Source organism: Cucurbita maxima, unplaced genomic scaffold, assembly GCF_002738345.1.
Source record: "Cucurbita maxima cultivar Rimu unplaced genomic scaffold, Cmax_1.0 Cma_Scf00030, whole genome shotgun sequence".
Taxonomy (NCBI): domain Eukaryota; kingdom Viridiplantae; phylum Streptophyta; class Magnoliopsida; order Cucurbitales; family Cucurbitaceae; genus Cucurbita; species Cucurbita maxima.
Genome location: NW_019272046.1, coordinates 1,604,701 through 1,619,539, shown reverse-complemented (window position 1 = coordinate 1,619,539; position 14,839 = coordinate 1,604,701). Strand labels below are relative to the sequence as shown.

At 35.8% G+C, this 14,839-nt stretch overlaps 3 protein-coding genes across 5 annotated transcripts in view; 1 reads left to right on the top strand and 2 right to left on the bottom strand.

Moving 5' to 3' along the window:
• LOC111465949 overlaps window positions 1–1,967 on the bottom strand; it is a 5,634-nt gene extending 3,667 nt beyond the window's left edge. For both annotated transcript variants that reach the window (XM_023110443.1, XM_023110442.1), the window contains exons 1-4: window positions 1,862–1,967; window positions 1,490–1,718; window positions 1,003–1,110; window positions 648–817 (exon numbers count right to left, since the gene is read on the bottom strand). In XM_023110443.1, coding sequence (XP_022966211.1) covers window positions 648–817; window positions 1,003–1,110; window positions 1,490–1,718; window positions 1,862–1,956 — 602 coding nt within the window. In that variant the 5' untranslated portion in view covers window positions 1,957–1,967. The remainder of the gene's footprint in view (window positions 1–647; window positions 818–1,002; window positions 1,111–1,489; window positions 1,719–1,861) is intronic.
• A 941-nt stretch (window positions 1,968–2,908) lies between these two features.
• LOC111466066 (FH protein interacting protein FIP2-like) lies at window positions 2,909–9,662 on the top strand. Its single transcript, XM_023110638.1, has 11 exons — window positions 2,909–3,020; window positions 3,414–3,523; window positions 3,755–3,889; window positions 4,038–4,193; window positions 6,007–6,090; window positions 6,464–6,510; window positions 6,612–6,685; window positions 8,765–8,823; window positions 9,067–9,126; window positions 9,201–9,281; window positions 9,429–9,662. Exons 1-11 carry the CDS (start codon window positions 2,975–2,977, stop codon window positions 9,480–9,482), a joined length of 906 nt encoding a protein of 301 aa, XP_022966406.1. The 5' UTR covers window positions 2,909–2,974; the 3' UTR covers window positions 9,483–9,662.
• A 1,082-nt stretch (window positions 9,663–10,744) lies between these two features.
• On the bottom strand, window positions 10,745–14,839 carry LOC111465950 (nucleolar MIF4G domain-containing protein 1-like). 2 transcript variants are annotated; one of them, XM_023110446.1, is made up of 13 exons: window positions 14,612–14,630; window positions 14,420–14,485; window positions 13,685–14,312; window positions 13,528–13,595; window positions 13,326–13,408; window positions 13,137–13,236; window positions 12,967–13,052; window positions 12,787–12,869; window positions 12,578–12,705; window positions 12,390–12,491; window positions 11,521–11,814; window positions 11,317–11,439; window positions 10,745–11,199 (listed from the first exon to the last, which is right to left on the bottom strand). In XM_023110446.1, the coding sequence occupies exons 3-13, from the start codon at window positions 14,292–14,294 to the stop codon at window positions 10,816–10,818; spliced, it is 2,061 nt and encodes a 686-aa protein (XP_022966214.1). In that variant the 5' UTR covers window positions 14,295–14,312; window positions 14,420–14,485; window positions 14,612–14,630; the 3' UTR covers window positions 10,745–10,815. The 2 variants fall into 2 exon arrangements, with proteins under 2 accessions (XP_022966214.1, XP_022966213.1); XM_023110445.1 differs by lacking the exon at window positions 14,612–14,630 and adding an exon at window positions 14,720–14,839 and having other exon boundaries at window positions 10,748–11,199; window positions 14,420–14,498.

The window sequence follows — 14,839 nt, the reverse complement described above, 5'->3', positions numbered from 1 at the left end:
AAAAAAAAAAAAAAAAAAAAAAAAAAAAAAAAAAAAAAAAAAAAAAAAAAAAAAAAAAAAAAAAAAAAAAAAAGTGAGAAAACTATTTAGAAGTTATATTGACAAATTAGACTTCTTAATTCACTATAACTCCATAACACAATTATGTAGCCCGACCAGGTTCCTGAACTTGAGTACCAACAATGAATCCAAAAACTTTAAAAAATGATGTCTGGAGGAAAAAAAATGCTGATTAAGTATTCTCTCTAGAACTACTTTGAAGTCTCCTAAGTGTTATTAAAAACTTTTCAATCTTATGAACATGTGAAGAGTGTTTCTAATTAGATGAAAGTTACTTGTATTTTAAACATTATACCAATCTCGATTTCCTCTCCAAAACTTTGAGCAAGTATTGTACACGATTTCCATTAACCACAGCTACAGGAATGTTATATAATTGAAAGTATACAAAAGCATAGCGATGCTCTATCTACGAGGTACAGATCAAATGATCAATTTAACTTTAATTTGCTAGTTAGGTCATAAAAGTTAAACCTAACACTGATAATACTCCTCTAGTCAATGAAATTAGTATGTGTTTCTTGCCCTCCACTGCGCTAAAGATAGAAAAATTGTAATTGAAGTTGAGAAGAAGTTAAAGATATTACTTCTCAATTTCCTTCAGAAATTTATCATAGGCTGGGAAATGCAGCCGGTGTCCAGTTGGAGCTGTTAGAGTTTCGAATGTGGATCTTGTATTGACAAGATCCGAAACTAATGGAACTAAAGTCCCTAACCACACAAATGCATCTTCTCCAACATCTGGATCGTCGTCAACCTGCCAAAATAATACCAAAATTAGGTATCCGAATGCAATACAGAGAAACAGACAGGCAAATAAAACGCCAATAATCGATTGAAATCTAGTGCGACATCATGCTCCATAAGGGAGATAAGAGTTGGTTGGGGGAAAATATTCCATAGCGAAAAAAGAGACATCGTCCAACTACACGCGATGCTTACAAGCAAGGGCATAAGGTCCGAATAGAAAAGAGGGATCTCATCTTGCTCTGGCGGCACATTGGCTGCTACGACTTTATTCTTCTCTTCTTTCATCTTTGCCACACACTCCTGTTACATCGACGACAACGAAATGTAAAAGCTATACACGAACAACTCAATATTATCGATGCATAAGGCCGAGTTTCAGCACGAAGGTACCAAATTGAAAAAAATTTGGAAGCAAATCATCGAAAACTAAAATAAGAATCAAAATACAACATCATAACATCATACTCCACTTTTTGCAGTGCGTAACAAAAGAACAATCGCCACAACTAGAGTCAGAGACGACGTAATCTTCCGATAACCAAAAAATATATCGGAACATTATAAACAAAAAACGCGGCCGTACATATCTTCAAACTAAATCGATAGAACCGGAAAATACAAGCCTAATAGAGAACTTCAGAACAAGGTCGATAGAGTAGAAGTGCGTATGTGCACGAACCTCGCGAGACTCTTCAGCTTCAGTGGAAGGCATCTCCCAAGCAAGCATCATATCAAAGCTGAAGCGGCTAAACGAACCATTGCAAATATCTTCCTTCAAGTTCCGGCACATATCGGCCAGAGCCTTGGCACTACAAAACTCCAAGAACTTCCTCGAATAGCTTCCAGTCTCAGGTTTCCACGAAGTCTCAAACTCCTCCACCAATCCTTCCACAGAACTGCCGACTATCCTGCGAAGGCCACAATTATCGTTTAGCAATCAAAATTTAAATAAAACCACAAACCGCAAAGCAAGAAGGAGAACATTGAAGTGCCTTCAATTCGAGAGATAGCGAAGAAGAAGAAGAAGAAGAAGAAGAAGAGGTTATCTTACAGAGCACAGTGTTGGATGACGTCATTGGCGACGGAGGAGAGGTGTTTCCGAGAGGTCGTCTCCATTGTTGCGGTGATTTCGTTTTGCTGAACCATTGGAATGGAGGAGTTGGAGAAAGAAGCTTTCAGTTGTAATGGCATGGCAACGCAATGAAGGAGCGTGTTGTACGTGTCTTTATACCACTTGGCCACGTGGCATTCCTCATGCAACGCTTTATGACTTCCATACAATCTCAACTTCGTCTCTCTCGCGACTTGAACTTTTTATTTATTTATTTATTTATTTTTAATTGCAATAATATCCCTAACCCTAAAAATAATAATAATAATCTTATTTATTTAAATTTAAAGAGAGACAAAAATAAATAAATAAATAAAATAATTCTTATCCTCTTGGAAAATAGTGCCATTAAGAGATAGAGAGAGGAAGAAGGCAATATTTAGATTTTTGTGAAAATCCAAAGATAGATTTCTTCACTTTTTATAAATTAAAGTAATTTAATATTGTGATGAACACGGCTAAATAGATTATTGTTACCGTTTAAATTTATCGATACCATATATTGTTTAGTCTTACGATTTTAAAATACATCTGTTAGAGAAAAGTTTTCATACTCTCATAAAAAATGTTCGTTTTTCTCTCTTATCACGCGTGAGATCTCATGATTATTTTTACGGGTATTTAAAAAATTCGATGACTAAAATATTATAGTAATTTAGTTGATATTGTGATGAACATGTATGATTAAATTATTGTAACAGTCCAAATCTATTGCTAGTAAATATTGTCTGTGGTTATGTATCGTTGTCAATTTAATAGTTTTAAAACCCCTCTCATAAATATAAATTTTTATAAAGGAATGCTTCATTTTTTCTTTGGATCAATTTTAATTTGGAAAAAAAAATCTCTGCGGGAGTGATAAAATCACCCTATGTGGATTTTGGGGTGAAATTATTCTCATACGTGGCAGTTGATGATTGGCTATGTAGCAGCGTGTTCATAAGGCGAAACGGACTCTCTTCAAAGTCGAAAAATAGATACCTTAGAAACCACGTTCTCTCTCTGAATTTTCATCTGCAGAGCAAAGCGACTTTCCTCTCTCTCAGCTCATCGATGAAGAAGGTCTCTGATCCTTCTTCTCTGGTTCGCCTAAACATTGGTACGTCACCTCTCTCTATCTCTCTCTCTCTCTCTCTCTCACACACACACACACACACACGCACTTTCTCGGATTCGATTGCCTTTCATCAGTTTATTGTTTGCTCCAAGTGAATGAATTCAACTATTGATTTCAACAACTGTTATATTAGTTTTCGAAAGAAGATTACGACATTTAGGTGCTCATGATCCTGTTGATAGATTATAGCTAGCAATTGATTGATGAGTTTAGCTGATCTTTGGCACGTTCCTGCGTGGAGGGGACTTTACCTCCCATAATTAGCATTGTGCTATCTTTAATTCTGTTGTATTTATTCATTTTGTGTTAATCGAGGAGGATTTTGAGTTGATTTGGATATTTCTTTTTTTTGTGAATTTTTGTGTTTACTTGCAGGTGGGAAGAAATTTAGAACAACATTAGATACATTGACTCAGCGAGAACCTGATTCGATGCTAGCTGCAATGTTTAGTGGCCGTCATACTATATACCAGGATCCTGGGGAGGTGTGTGTTTTCGGATTAATTTATTTATGACGAGTATAAGTAATTTGTTTCATTCCAGTGATAAATCAATTGGATTTAGTCTCAAGTTTTATCGCCATATGTTGAGGTTCTACTGTTGGAAACTTATTCTTCATTGACATAATTCACTCTCTCTGTATATGATTTTTTTTTTTTTTTACCTACAACTCTACTCCATTTCTATTATGGACATTAATATCTTATTTGATGCAGGGATCTGTCTTTGTGGACAGGGATGGGAAACATTTTCGACACATTCTCAATTGGTTAAGAGATGGCATAGTTCCAACTCTTTCTGACTCTGAGATTCAAGAGCTTCTGCGAGAGGCAGAGTACTATCAGTTGCTCGTGAGCCGTCATTCTTTCCTATAGTTCAAGCTTTAATTTAAAATTTCACGACTTCTTTTTTTTGTTAATATTTATTTTCCATGTCGGTTTTATTGTGGAAGGGGCTACTGTCCATATTAATGGTTTGAGGGAATTGCAAATTATTCAGGGACTCATCGATGGAATAATTGAACTAACAAGTAAAAAGAAGGAAGATGAGGAACCTCAGTCAGAGCTGAAGCGTGTTGATGTTATCAAGTGCATACAGTTTGAGAAAGTTAGACTGCGAGGGGTTAACCTTTCTGGGCTTGATCTGTCCAAGCTGGTAAATATTTTCGAGTTTCTTGACTTATTAGCTGATAACTTTTTAAGTAAAAGAAGCAATCTCATTATGGACCAAATCTTACAAAGAAGGTTAGCAATGGTAAGGTTCTTCATCAAGGAAGGCCTAATATGTCTTGTTTTATTAAAAAGTTGTTGCCCATGGAATGGAATCAAGTACTTCAAACCCATAATTTAGTCACCAACCTATTATATTTATTGCTAGGATTTTCACTTAGAGAATGCAGAAAAATGATCACAAGTACCATTTTGGAGAATTAGGACAATATTGGGTTGGTAGGCAAGTCCTCACTTATATCTTTAATAGCTCACCAAGTTATTGGGCGCTGACTTTGAAAAGGCCCCGGCCCCAGTTCATATTATTGGGTTTTTTTTTTTTTTTTTTTCTGGATACGATCCTTTGATGGAAAATTTTGATTTTACGTGGATGTCTTGAATGGGTAATTGTTTCCACTCTTTCAACTTCTCTATCTTAACTAGACCTAAGAGTGAGTTCTTCGCCACTAGGGGTTTTAGTTTGAGGGAAGAATAAAATTTATCCAACTCATCTACGGTTTGCAAACAGTACAGTTTTCTTTTATTCTAGTAGGGGTAACTGTTTCATCCCTTTGATCGAAATTAATATGAACCAAGACATAAATCATGCCATATAATCTTCAAAGAAGATTTTGGATATTAAAATGAAAGTTACATACTATGCCTCTTAAGCCATGAGCTTGTTTCTTTGCATTTCTTGGGTTTAGATTTGTATGCTAGAGTCATTAAGTAGTCTTGATCAAGCTATCTTGTGAAGTGATTCGAATCACAAGTTTTCTTGAAAGTTGCATATTAATATTGATATTGATTATCAAGGTAATACGTTCCAGAACTTTCTCTTGGGTTGATTCCTTATCGTTTTTGGAGTTTTGGATAATTTGAATCTAAAGGTCTTTAAGGTTATAGATAAAATTCCAGAGTTTCGTAACTGAGATCCTTATTGTTTTTCAATCGGCGAGGTAGGGCCTTTATTTTGTTATTCCTAACACTTTCAGGAATCCTTGCAAATATTTTGTTATTCCTGTCACTTTCAGGAATCCTTCAAAGTCATCCCCTAATATTTGCCTCAGCTTGATAATTTCATTTCTTCTTTGTTAGAAATGAAATTGTACTTCCTTCTAGGAAGATCACTGGATTGCACCAAATCCCCCCGCTTTCTCTTCTTGGATTTTTACAGTAATCTACTGGCAAAACAATTCTCCTACTATTCTACTGTATGGATCTTCTCGTAATTTTCAATTTTGGGCCTAATCTGATATGAACGGGGCCGCACTTCCCTCTATTTTGTCGTGAATGCTATTTTTGCTTGCTTCTTGCTCATGGAAGACCAACACCATACAAAGCAGAAAAGTGAGATAAATTGGAGGTTTTTAGAGGTTTGGACCTTGGCTACGTTCAAGGCCTCTCTCCTGAATTTCTGTAATCGAGGATCTTAGTGTTAATTGGTAATTGAAGCTATTTTCTGTATTTCTTTTGTAGCTAGTAAGTTCTTGTATTTTCTTTTCTCTGGCTCCTGTGTCTCGGGACATTTCCCTTTTGTCTACTTTTATTATTATCAGTGAAAACTGGTTTCTCATTTTCAAAAAAAGGTGCGATAGGTGAGGACTGATATAACTTAGTAATTTACCATAGACAATAAATTATATTCTCAATTTAGATATACTTATAGCAAGTATCTCTATTTAACGTATCTGTTGGTTGCTGTTTATGCAAGATTACATATCTCATGTCTAAAGCTGTTAAAATTTTAAAATATGCAGGACCTTTCATATGTTGACTTCAGCTATGCAAGTCTTAAAAACGTGTTCTTCTCACGTGCAAACCTTCAGTGTGCTAAGTTTCGGGTATGTACAAGCAGTTCCATCTAACTATGGAGACTTCTGTGATTACAAAATTTGTAATTATTAGTTTTTCCATGAAGGGCGGAAGATAGCTTCCACCACCAGCCGTTCACTATTTTTCTTGATAAAATTTCGACTCTATGGAATTGATCTGGTAGTCACTGAAAAGAAGTTCGTCAATATATATTTCAGGATAATTCAAAGTTTGACATGTTCTCCATATATTTGTAACAATATCAATAATTGTGCATTGTGCATAATGTTTATATCAATAATCGCTTGATTTCTGAAAAATATTCTAAATTTCTAAAAGTTGAGTTCATACAGTATCGGTCAAGGATGCATCTATATCCCATTTTTCATTTTGTACATGCAGGATGCAGACGCTGAGGGATCAATTTTTCATAATGCAACTTTGCGAGAGTATAAAATGAATACTTGATTCCCTTTTTGTTACCGTTTTTAATTATCGTTTTTAATTATCTGAGGACTGCGTTCTTAATAATTTTATTTTGCCTAGGAAGATGTGAATTTACTGGAGCAAACCTTCGTGGGGCCTTATTAGCAGCTGCTAATCTCCAGAGTGCCAATTTACAAGGCAAGTTTCTTTTATCACTGTACATTTCTTATAACACTTATTTTTCTTTTTAACGAGTGTTTCTCCATCAGTTATTTTCTCGATTCCACTGGTTAACTTAAATTCTGCTTTGCAATGAAGATTCCATTATGTTTAGTTTAGACTAAATCCTAATTTTGTCCCAATGAGATATTTGTTTGTCACTTTGGGATTAGTTGGACATGGTTGAATTTTACAATCTTTCCAGATAAATATTTCTTTCGTGGACCCAGGACAAAATATTTCTTAAGACGACTAAGAGGGCCGTGTAATATGTTTACCTCACAAATGGGGGAACATTGCTCGATACACAGTGTGCAAAGGTGATGGCTAGAAAAAATAAAAGTGAAATGGACAAACAGGATCCTATGATGGAAGACACTGATTATGAGGAAAAGAAATTTGGATGCATGTTTAAAAGTACTTAGGAACATATTTTTTCTGAGTACTTGTGATTACTATACTCGTTACAAAGAAACAACACAAATCCCATGGACCTTTCGTTTGAAGCAATTTCATTTGTTTAGCCTCAACAATAACCTAAAGGCCATCTTTTCCCTATTTGTTCCTGTGCTATGGCTTGCCAGGAGAGAATCTCTTCATATGTTTGAGCGGAAAGGTTGCATCACCAGAGAAACACTGGTTTAACAAACATTTTCTTATGAGATTTGGTTCCTTCTATTCATTTTTTTGGTATTTTTGTATCTTTTTTTGTCTTTGTCAAAACTTATTTCCAATCCGCTACCAGTAAGTGATCCACTTTTGTTAAGTTTAAGCGTCAAAGGTATAACTTTCACACCATTTAGGTGTGGTGGATTAATCAAACATTCTTATGATATTAGAGCCATTTTGGTTTAACGACCTCGATCCTTTCTTTTTAATGTCTTTTGAAATCTTCTACTGTTCTTCTCCACCACCACTGCTGGCTTTGACGACGCAGGGGCAGTCGTCATGGCTGTCACATTCAGAGCCGATTGATTACTCTTCGGCTCCACCCTTTTGACCTCCAAATCATCTTTCGCCATACTTTGTACATACAACCTCACCTTTTCCAAACATAGTCTCTTTCATTTTCTTCCCAATTTTCCCTTCATCCTTCACAAAAACCCTAATCTTAGGATCTTCATCAGCGTTCTATTCGAAAATATACAGAATCTCGATAAGCCCATCAACCTTACGCAGAGATTTACCTTTGGAATCTGAGCACCGCACTGGCCTCTTCGTCAACCAAGTTGCCGCCGCCCTTCTCGCCAAAATTGGCTCCTTCGCCCAATGTGGCGACTCTTCCGGTTCCAACATTGTCTTTGTCCCTTGCTCTATGTTTCCTCTTCTACTTCTTAGGGTTAGACATACTCTCACCAGAGCCAAGGCAGCATCGTCGCTAAGCGACAATCCCTCTTCATGGGTTAGACATATTCTTGTCGAAGCCAAGGCAGCATAACCGCTGAGCGGTGATCCCTCTGCAATTTTCGATGGCCAAGAAAGTGTTTCTCTATGCCTCCTCTGAACCAGGTTGTTGACATCTTCACGAAATTTCTCAACCTCTTTGAATTTTTCAGATTCAAGCTTCAAGTTTGTTTAAATCCGACGCTTATCTTATGGTGGTGGGGTGTTAAGGATATTTAGTAATAAATTATAGTTTACCATATATATTATATTTGATATTTTATTATAAGGCAAATATTTAATATTTGCCTTATTACCAATAAGTATCTTTCTATTTATTGTTATTTCCATTTATTACTCTTTTCATATCCTTGTAATTTAAATTTATTTGTTTATAAATAAGATAACTTTCACACCATTTAGGTGTGGTGGATTAATCAAACATTCTTAAAAGGAAACACTAATTCTTGTAATATGGTTCTATTTCTTTAGAATCTCCCAAACATAAGTGATAAGTGATCATCGGTCTTCATGAAATTATATTTGTTATCCAATGACCAGATTAAAGTAATTGTTAACTTTTTTTTCTTTTTAATAGAAAAGCTATGGTGCATATTATTTGTTTCCTTTAACATTTCTACTATACCCTCTGAAGTCTTTCATGTCAAACTGCAGATACTTGTTTGGTGGATTGCAGCTTCTGCGGAGCAGATTTACGCTCTGCACACCTTCAGGTTCAACACATGTTTTCGATAAGATTTTATATACTCCCGATATTGTTTTTATAATTTTCTTGATTATGAACATTTCATTACGCTCTGCCACACCTTGTCGTATCATGAATCTTTGGATGTCTCTCCACTCCCTTCATTGTTGGTCAATTTCTGCCCTTAGCAGGGAGTTAGGGATATTCAAATGAAAAATAACATTAAAAACGGTAAGGAATAACGCTATACCATTGTCACAAAAAATTTCAGGGGGCTGATCTAACTAGTGCGAACTTAGAGGGAGCTAATCTTGAAGGAGCAAATTTGAAGGTAAAATTTATATATATCTACCACTTAGTTCCTCATCTTTAGAAACAAAATTTCGTGACGTCCACTGATTGTAGGGCGCAAAACTTTCAAACGCCAATTTGAGGGGTGCAAACCTACAACGAGCTTATTTACGATATGTGAATCTTCAAAATACTGTAAGTTCTGGTTGAATTGTAAGATCGTATAGACTTTGTTCGTGTTCATTTCTTTTTGTTCCCTGTAAAATTAATAGAATTGTAAGATTGTATAGAAAATCTTTCCATTTTTCGAACTTTAACTCAGACATCTACCTAATTTTACAGCAATTGGAAGGTGCAAGGCTGGATGGGGCAAATTTACTGGGTTCAATCCGATGAACTAAGTGTAGGTGTATGATTCAAGGAATATCACTATGTTTTTATAAGTATATAGCATGCATATATATAATATCATTCCCTGTTCATTAAATTATGCGACATAAAATTTCCCTGTTCATTAAATTATGCGACATAAAATTTAGGCCGATGTTTATAGACAATCAAAATCATTTGGGCGGATGTTTTGATTTGGGCGGATATTTATAGACAATCAAAATTATTTGCTTGGATTAGTAGATATATTATTTACTAACCATTTTCTTCCCTCTAAATCTTTACCCATCACTTTATACACTGTATTTATTTAAATTTTTGTTTTTATTTTTTTAAAATTGGACTTTTTTTTTTTAATTATTATTTTAGATTTCAATTTTGGTAGGAAAGTATTTAAATTTCAAGTCAAATTTAAAAAACAAATATAAAATTAAAAAAATAAATTAAAAAAATAACTCAAATAAAAATAGTATTTAAAGTCTAGAATATATATAGGCCCATTAAATTGAAATTATAACATAAATTGAATCATATTTTTTGATTACAGACACACCAAATAAACTTTTAATTTTAAATTTATTTATTTAATCTTAAGAGTTATATATTAATTTAACTTCTTTCTTGTCTATCATCAATCTTATTTATTTTCTTGAGTCTTATTTTTTTGGGTTATCTTAGCCATTATACTTTTAATCAATTGAAAGATGGGATAAACTTTATCATCAAAATATCACTTTAGAAACGATGAGGTAAACCATATCATTAAAATATCACTTTAGATATCACTTTAGAAACGATGAGGTAAACCTTATCGTTAAAATATCACTTTAGAAACGTTATTACACTTATTATAAACTTACCATTAATTGAAACATTGTTGAAGGTAATAACTACACGAATACATGCTTGAAAAACGTTTTTAAGGGACCCACTCTTTCTTTAAAATATAATATTTCAATTAAGAGAATAGAGATTCACATCTCCAAAAATCACATATCTTACCTTAATCGACGTACAACTCCACCTAGCTAATAGTCAATTGATAGTCAATTGAAGTACAGCTCCGACTAAGCTAATAGCCAATAAGTAACACCGACCAGCTAATAATAGTCAATTGAAGTACCATAACTCCAACTAGCTAATAAGCCAATAAATGAGCTGATACAATATATCAATAAGAATGTTAGAAGTTCTGAGTCACAATTCCATGGGTTGTTGAACTAAAACAATAAATATGAACTTACCTATTTCATTGAGACTCAAAAACGAAATCGTGAAAACATTCATATTTTGTATAATAGATCAAAAATGGAACCTTTGATTCCCTCAACAGTTCACTTTACATAAGGATTCCCTCAACATTGTTGAGGGCTTTCTTTACAACCTTAAACTTCTCTACATTAACTTTATTACCCTTAATCATATACTCTTTAATGAAGAACAACATACCGCTTCGAAGAGGCTCGAGCTCAGGGTTAATAGCGACTCGAGTGAACGCGTTCCAAATCAACTTGTCAGGACGTTCAAAGATCGAATCAAACATCATACGGAAATGCATGATCCTCTTTGGAGTAAGAAGCATGATATCACTCAGATCCACAGACTTCAAAACTGCGAGGGAGAGAGTATACGAAGCAATCATCTCGGCCGTGAATCTCGCAAGATTCATCGACCTAACAAGCTGCATCGTTTCCAATTCTTTGAAGTGATCCCATAGGCAATACTGTGGCGAAGAAGTGTGACAGAGTCAAAAGGTGATAATAATTTCACAAACGTATCGAAGTTCGATCGACAAAACAAGTGTAGACCAAAGAAAAACGAAACGAAAAGAATAATTCACCTGTAACGTAAACTTATGGTTTTTTTCGTGCTCACACAATTTGGAAGCTAGAATAGTGTAGTACTTGTTAAACACTTTCTCCTGTAAGCAGCAGTCCACAAGAACCCTCATTATCTCCCTGTCCTGTAGGATTATGAGAGATAGTGTCAACAGAATAGAACAGATGAGATGAGACGAACAAAATTTTCAATATATTCTACAAACCTGCTTTCCAGATAAATCCAATCTTAAAAGCTTTTCAAATGCATCAACATAATCCTCTCCGCTCATTACAATACAGAATATTGCCTTTCTAGCATCTGTATTCATTCTCTGTGCAGCTGCAAGTTGAAGCATTTTTTGAGCTTCAAGAACCTCGGTGTCGATCGTGCTGGCAAACTCTGTAATGTTTTCTGATGTTGTCATTACATCTCCAGTTAACCACCACTGTCCCTTCTTGTCGGGATCGAGCAGCTTTTTCCATTTTATGCCTCTAATTATTATATCTTCTACTCCTAACTGAAAACAAATAATTAAAGGAGCAAAAGGTCAGACAGGAATCACACTGTTTTTCTATAGATATCATGATCATGACTGACAAGGCAAGGTTACATAGCTCGGGCGTAGAATCTCGCTCTTTGTTTAAATATATCTACATACACTACCCAACTTCTCATGTCCTTTCTATGCCTAACGCATCTTAAGGCTTGTCAACTGACTCCAAATAGAGTAAACCATGAGTTAGCCTAGTAACATTAGTAGATGCAAAATGAAGTAAAAGGGCTTTTCTTGGGAGAATATACCAAAACTCATGGTGTGTAACAGCCCAAGCTAGCCCAAGCTGTGGTAGATATTGTCCTCTAGGGAAAGACCCAAGCTGCGGTAGATATTGTCCTCTTTGGACTTAACCTTCTGGGCTTCCCCTCAAGGAATGTTTCGTTCCCCTCTCCAACCGACGTGGGATCTCACATGGTGGCTACTTAATATATTAAAATATCGAGTCTAGAACGAGCAAGTACTTAGCAAGTTAAGCTCTACACTAAAAAATAGGGTAACCTACATAGAAGCAAGGCAATGAAATAGAAGAGAAAGACCTTGTGTAGCCATTTCTTTATCCGCGTATGGTTTGCAGGATCGTCCTTGGGTTTCTTCTTGTTATTTTTGATGTCACATATAGTCTCGAGCATGAACTCCATCTGCATCCATCCACATTATAATCTTACAAAGATTCAAACAAATAAAACAAAGGGTAAACCAAATAATATTACATATACAAACTCACTCTCTTTCCGTTGATGTTTTGTTGATCATCTCCTGAGGCCGCCTTCACCTCATTAACCTTACTTTGAACACTCGCAATGAAATTCTTCATTGCACAAGGATCATCACCCCTTATTTTCATTCCACAGCCTATCAAATTAGAATTAACAATGTTTCAGTAATATAACAATTAACACTAGTGAGAGATCGACAAACTCGATATCAGCTTACATTGTAGAACTGTTAGGATGGTGGACACGTCGATTTCTGTCAATCGCTTGCTCAGTATAGTCAGAAAATCATAGATCAGATCACTGAAAAGCATCAAAAGATACAATAATGCGTATTACAAAGATGTGGAGATATGCATTGTATAACGAAATATACAAAATAATCTGCATATTTACGTACCTAGCACAAGCTTCAAACACACACAAATAGGAAAGCAATAGTGTAAGATTCCGTAAAGAAAGATTATCTTCTTTCCGGTATTCTTCCTGAAAAAGATATATGATTTTCTTAATAATTCTCAAAATTTAAATCAAACATTTAAGGACGTATTCAGGTGGTGGCAGCCTCACCTCAAATGTGTTAGCAAGAGAGGCCACGAGTCTTGCGCTAAAGTCCGAACCAACCAAACAACCCATACCTGCAACAAAAGCCGCGAAAACAGCAGCATACCTTACACAAGAAACAAACAAGTTAGGGTAAATTAACAAGCCAAAAAGTGGTAAGGGAAGGTTGATAACAATATTAAGCAGACACTCAACTGTTCATTGCCACGAGGACCGCGCGAACAAGATGCCAGAACCTCCTCACTAATAATTTGAGAAGCAATGCTGCGTGAAATAGACTGCAAAAATTGATACATCACAATTAATTCCATATTTGGTAACATTCCACGGACACCTTTCCTAATGATAATCAAAATTTGATATGAACAAACAAGAAAGTTAAAAGAAAATATCATACGTGATAGACAGTAGACATTTCCCCTGTTACTGATTCCACATTTGATTCGGAAAGCCTGTTTAAAAGACCTGAAAAATTCGAAAAATTGCAGATTATATTTGAAATTGAAGAACATGAAGGGAAAAAAATTGGAGCAATAATCATAAAAGCTACCCACCTCGAACACGCCTGCGGAGTTGAGTATGATCTTCAGGCTCCGTTCCTTTGTGCAATCTCAAGTTAGGAGCAATATATTTTTGGGGCTTGACATGAAGTTTTTGTACCTCAACCTGTGCAGCACAAGGGGATTCCACACCATCATCATTAGTAACTTGATGTTGTCCTGACATCTTTTTCTTCTTCCGTTTTTTACTTTTCTCTGAAGTTTCTTCCACTTCACCATCGCCCACGCTTGCTTTCTCAATTTCACTCTCTGGAGATTGTTCTGACAAACTCCTTTTCTTCTCCTTCTTATTCAAAGCCTTGTTCTTCCTACTTCGCCCAACTGCAAACTCTTGAGAAAAGGGAAGTTCGTCTTCCCCAGGAGAATCAACAATCGAAGGGAGTCCTTCAAATAACACATTCATACCATCTTCTACTCCCCTTAACTTTCCAGCCTTGACCTTTAGTTTCTGTGCAAATTTTCTTTCTAATTCTAAGTCCTCCTCAGCGGACAATCGATGGTTCTGCATGCCCATCTCCATATCTAAATACTCTTCGAACTTCGTTTTCGCCTTGGTTCGAGACCGGAGTTTCAAATCCTCCTTCCCCATTCTCGCCGTCCTCATTCTAGCTCCACACTAAACCTAGTTCCATTTGCATTTTGAGAACAATTCAGAATATGCATTTTGAAATCATTGAATGATCAATGAAAAACCATGCGAAAACAAAGAGTGAAAGAGGAGGAGAGTACCTTGCTTTGAGGTTGGCGATAACCTTTGCGTCTGTCCGGCCGGCGAAACCAGAGTAAAGAAACTAGAAGACCTTTGTGTCTGTACGGCAGGCGAAACCAGAAAAAACAAAATAATTTAGTTAGATCTTTAGAAATAGAAAACAAAGAACGGCCGGCCGGCGAAGCCAGTTTTTGCATCAAGTCGGCGGAGGCGGTAGCGCTCGTCCTGTTTTGTTCATGGATGCATTTGTTCGACCTGAGTAAACTTGATTCGGTTTCCAGCGTAGTAGCAAAGAAAGTGGATGTGAAAAGAGTGAATACCTGAGAAGTAATGCTCGATCCAGTCGGAAGGAATAGGGGGTATGGGGTTGGAGAAGTGAAGAGGAAGAATGAGCGCGAGAGCGAGAGCGAGCTAGAGTCTGCCCTAATTTGATAGCGGCG

What these genes read in the sequence shown, in the direction of transcription:
- LOC111465950 (XM_023110445.1), bottom strand. Translation starts at nt 14,294, where the DNA reads ATGAGGACGGCGAGAATGGGGAAGGAGGATTTGAAACTCCGGTCTCGA. An exon ending in GGTCCTCGTGGCAATGAACA is followed by an intron (nt 13,237 to 13,325) that starts GTTGAGTGTCTG and finishes TTCTTGTGTAAG; the next exon opens with GTATGCTGCTGTTTTCGCGG. An exon ending in AAAACATCAACGGAAAGAGA is followed by an intron (nt 12,492 to 12,577) that starts GTGAGTTTGTAT and finishes GGATGGATGCAG; the next exon opens with ATGGAGTTCATGCTCGAGAC.
- LOC111466066 (XM_023110638.1), top strand. Translation starts at nt 2,975, where the DNA reads ATGAAGAAGGTCTCTGATCCTTCTTCTCTGGTTCGCCTAAACATTG. An exon ending in GGCTTGATCTGTCCAAGCTG is followed by an intron (nt 4,194 to 6,006) that starts GTAAATATTTTC and finishes TAAAATATGCAG; the next exon opens with GACCTTTCATATGTTGACTT. An exon ending in ATGTGAATCTTCAAAATACT is followed by an intron (nt 9,282 to 9,428) that starts GTAAGTTCTGGT and finishes CTAATTTTACAG; the next exon opens with CAATTGGAAGGTGCAAGGCT.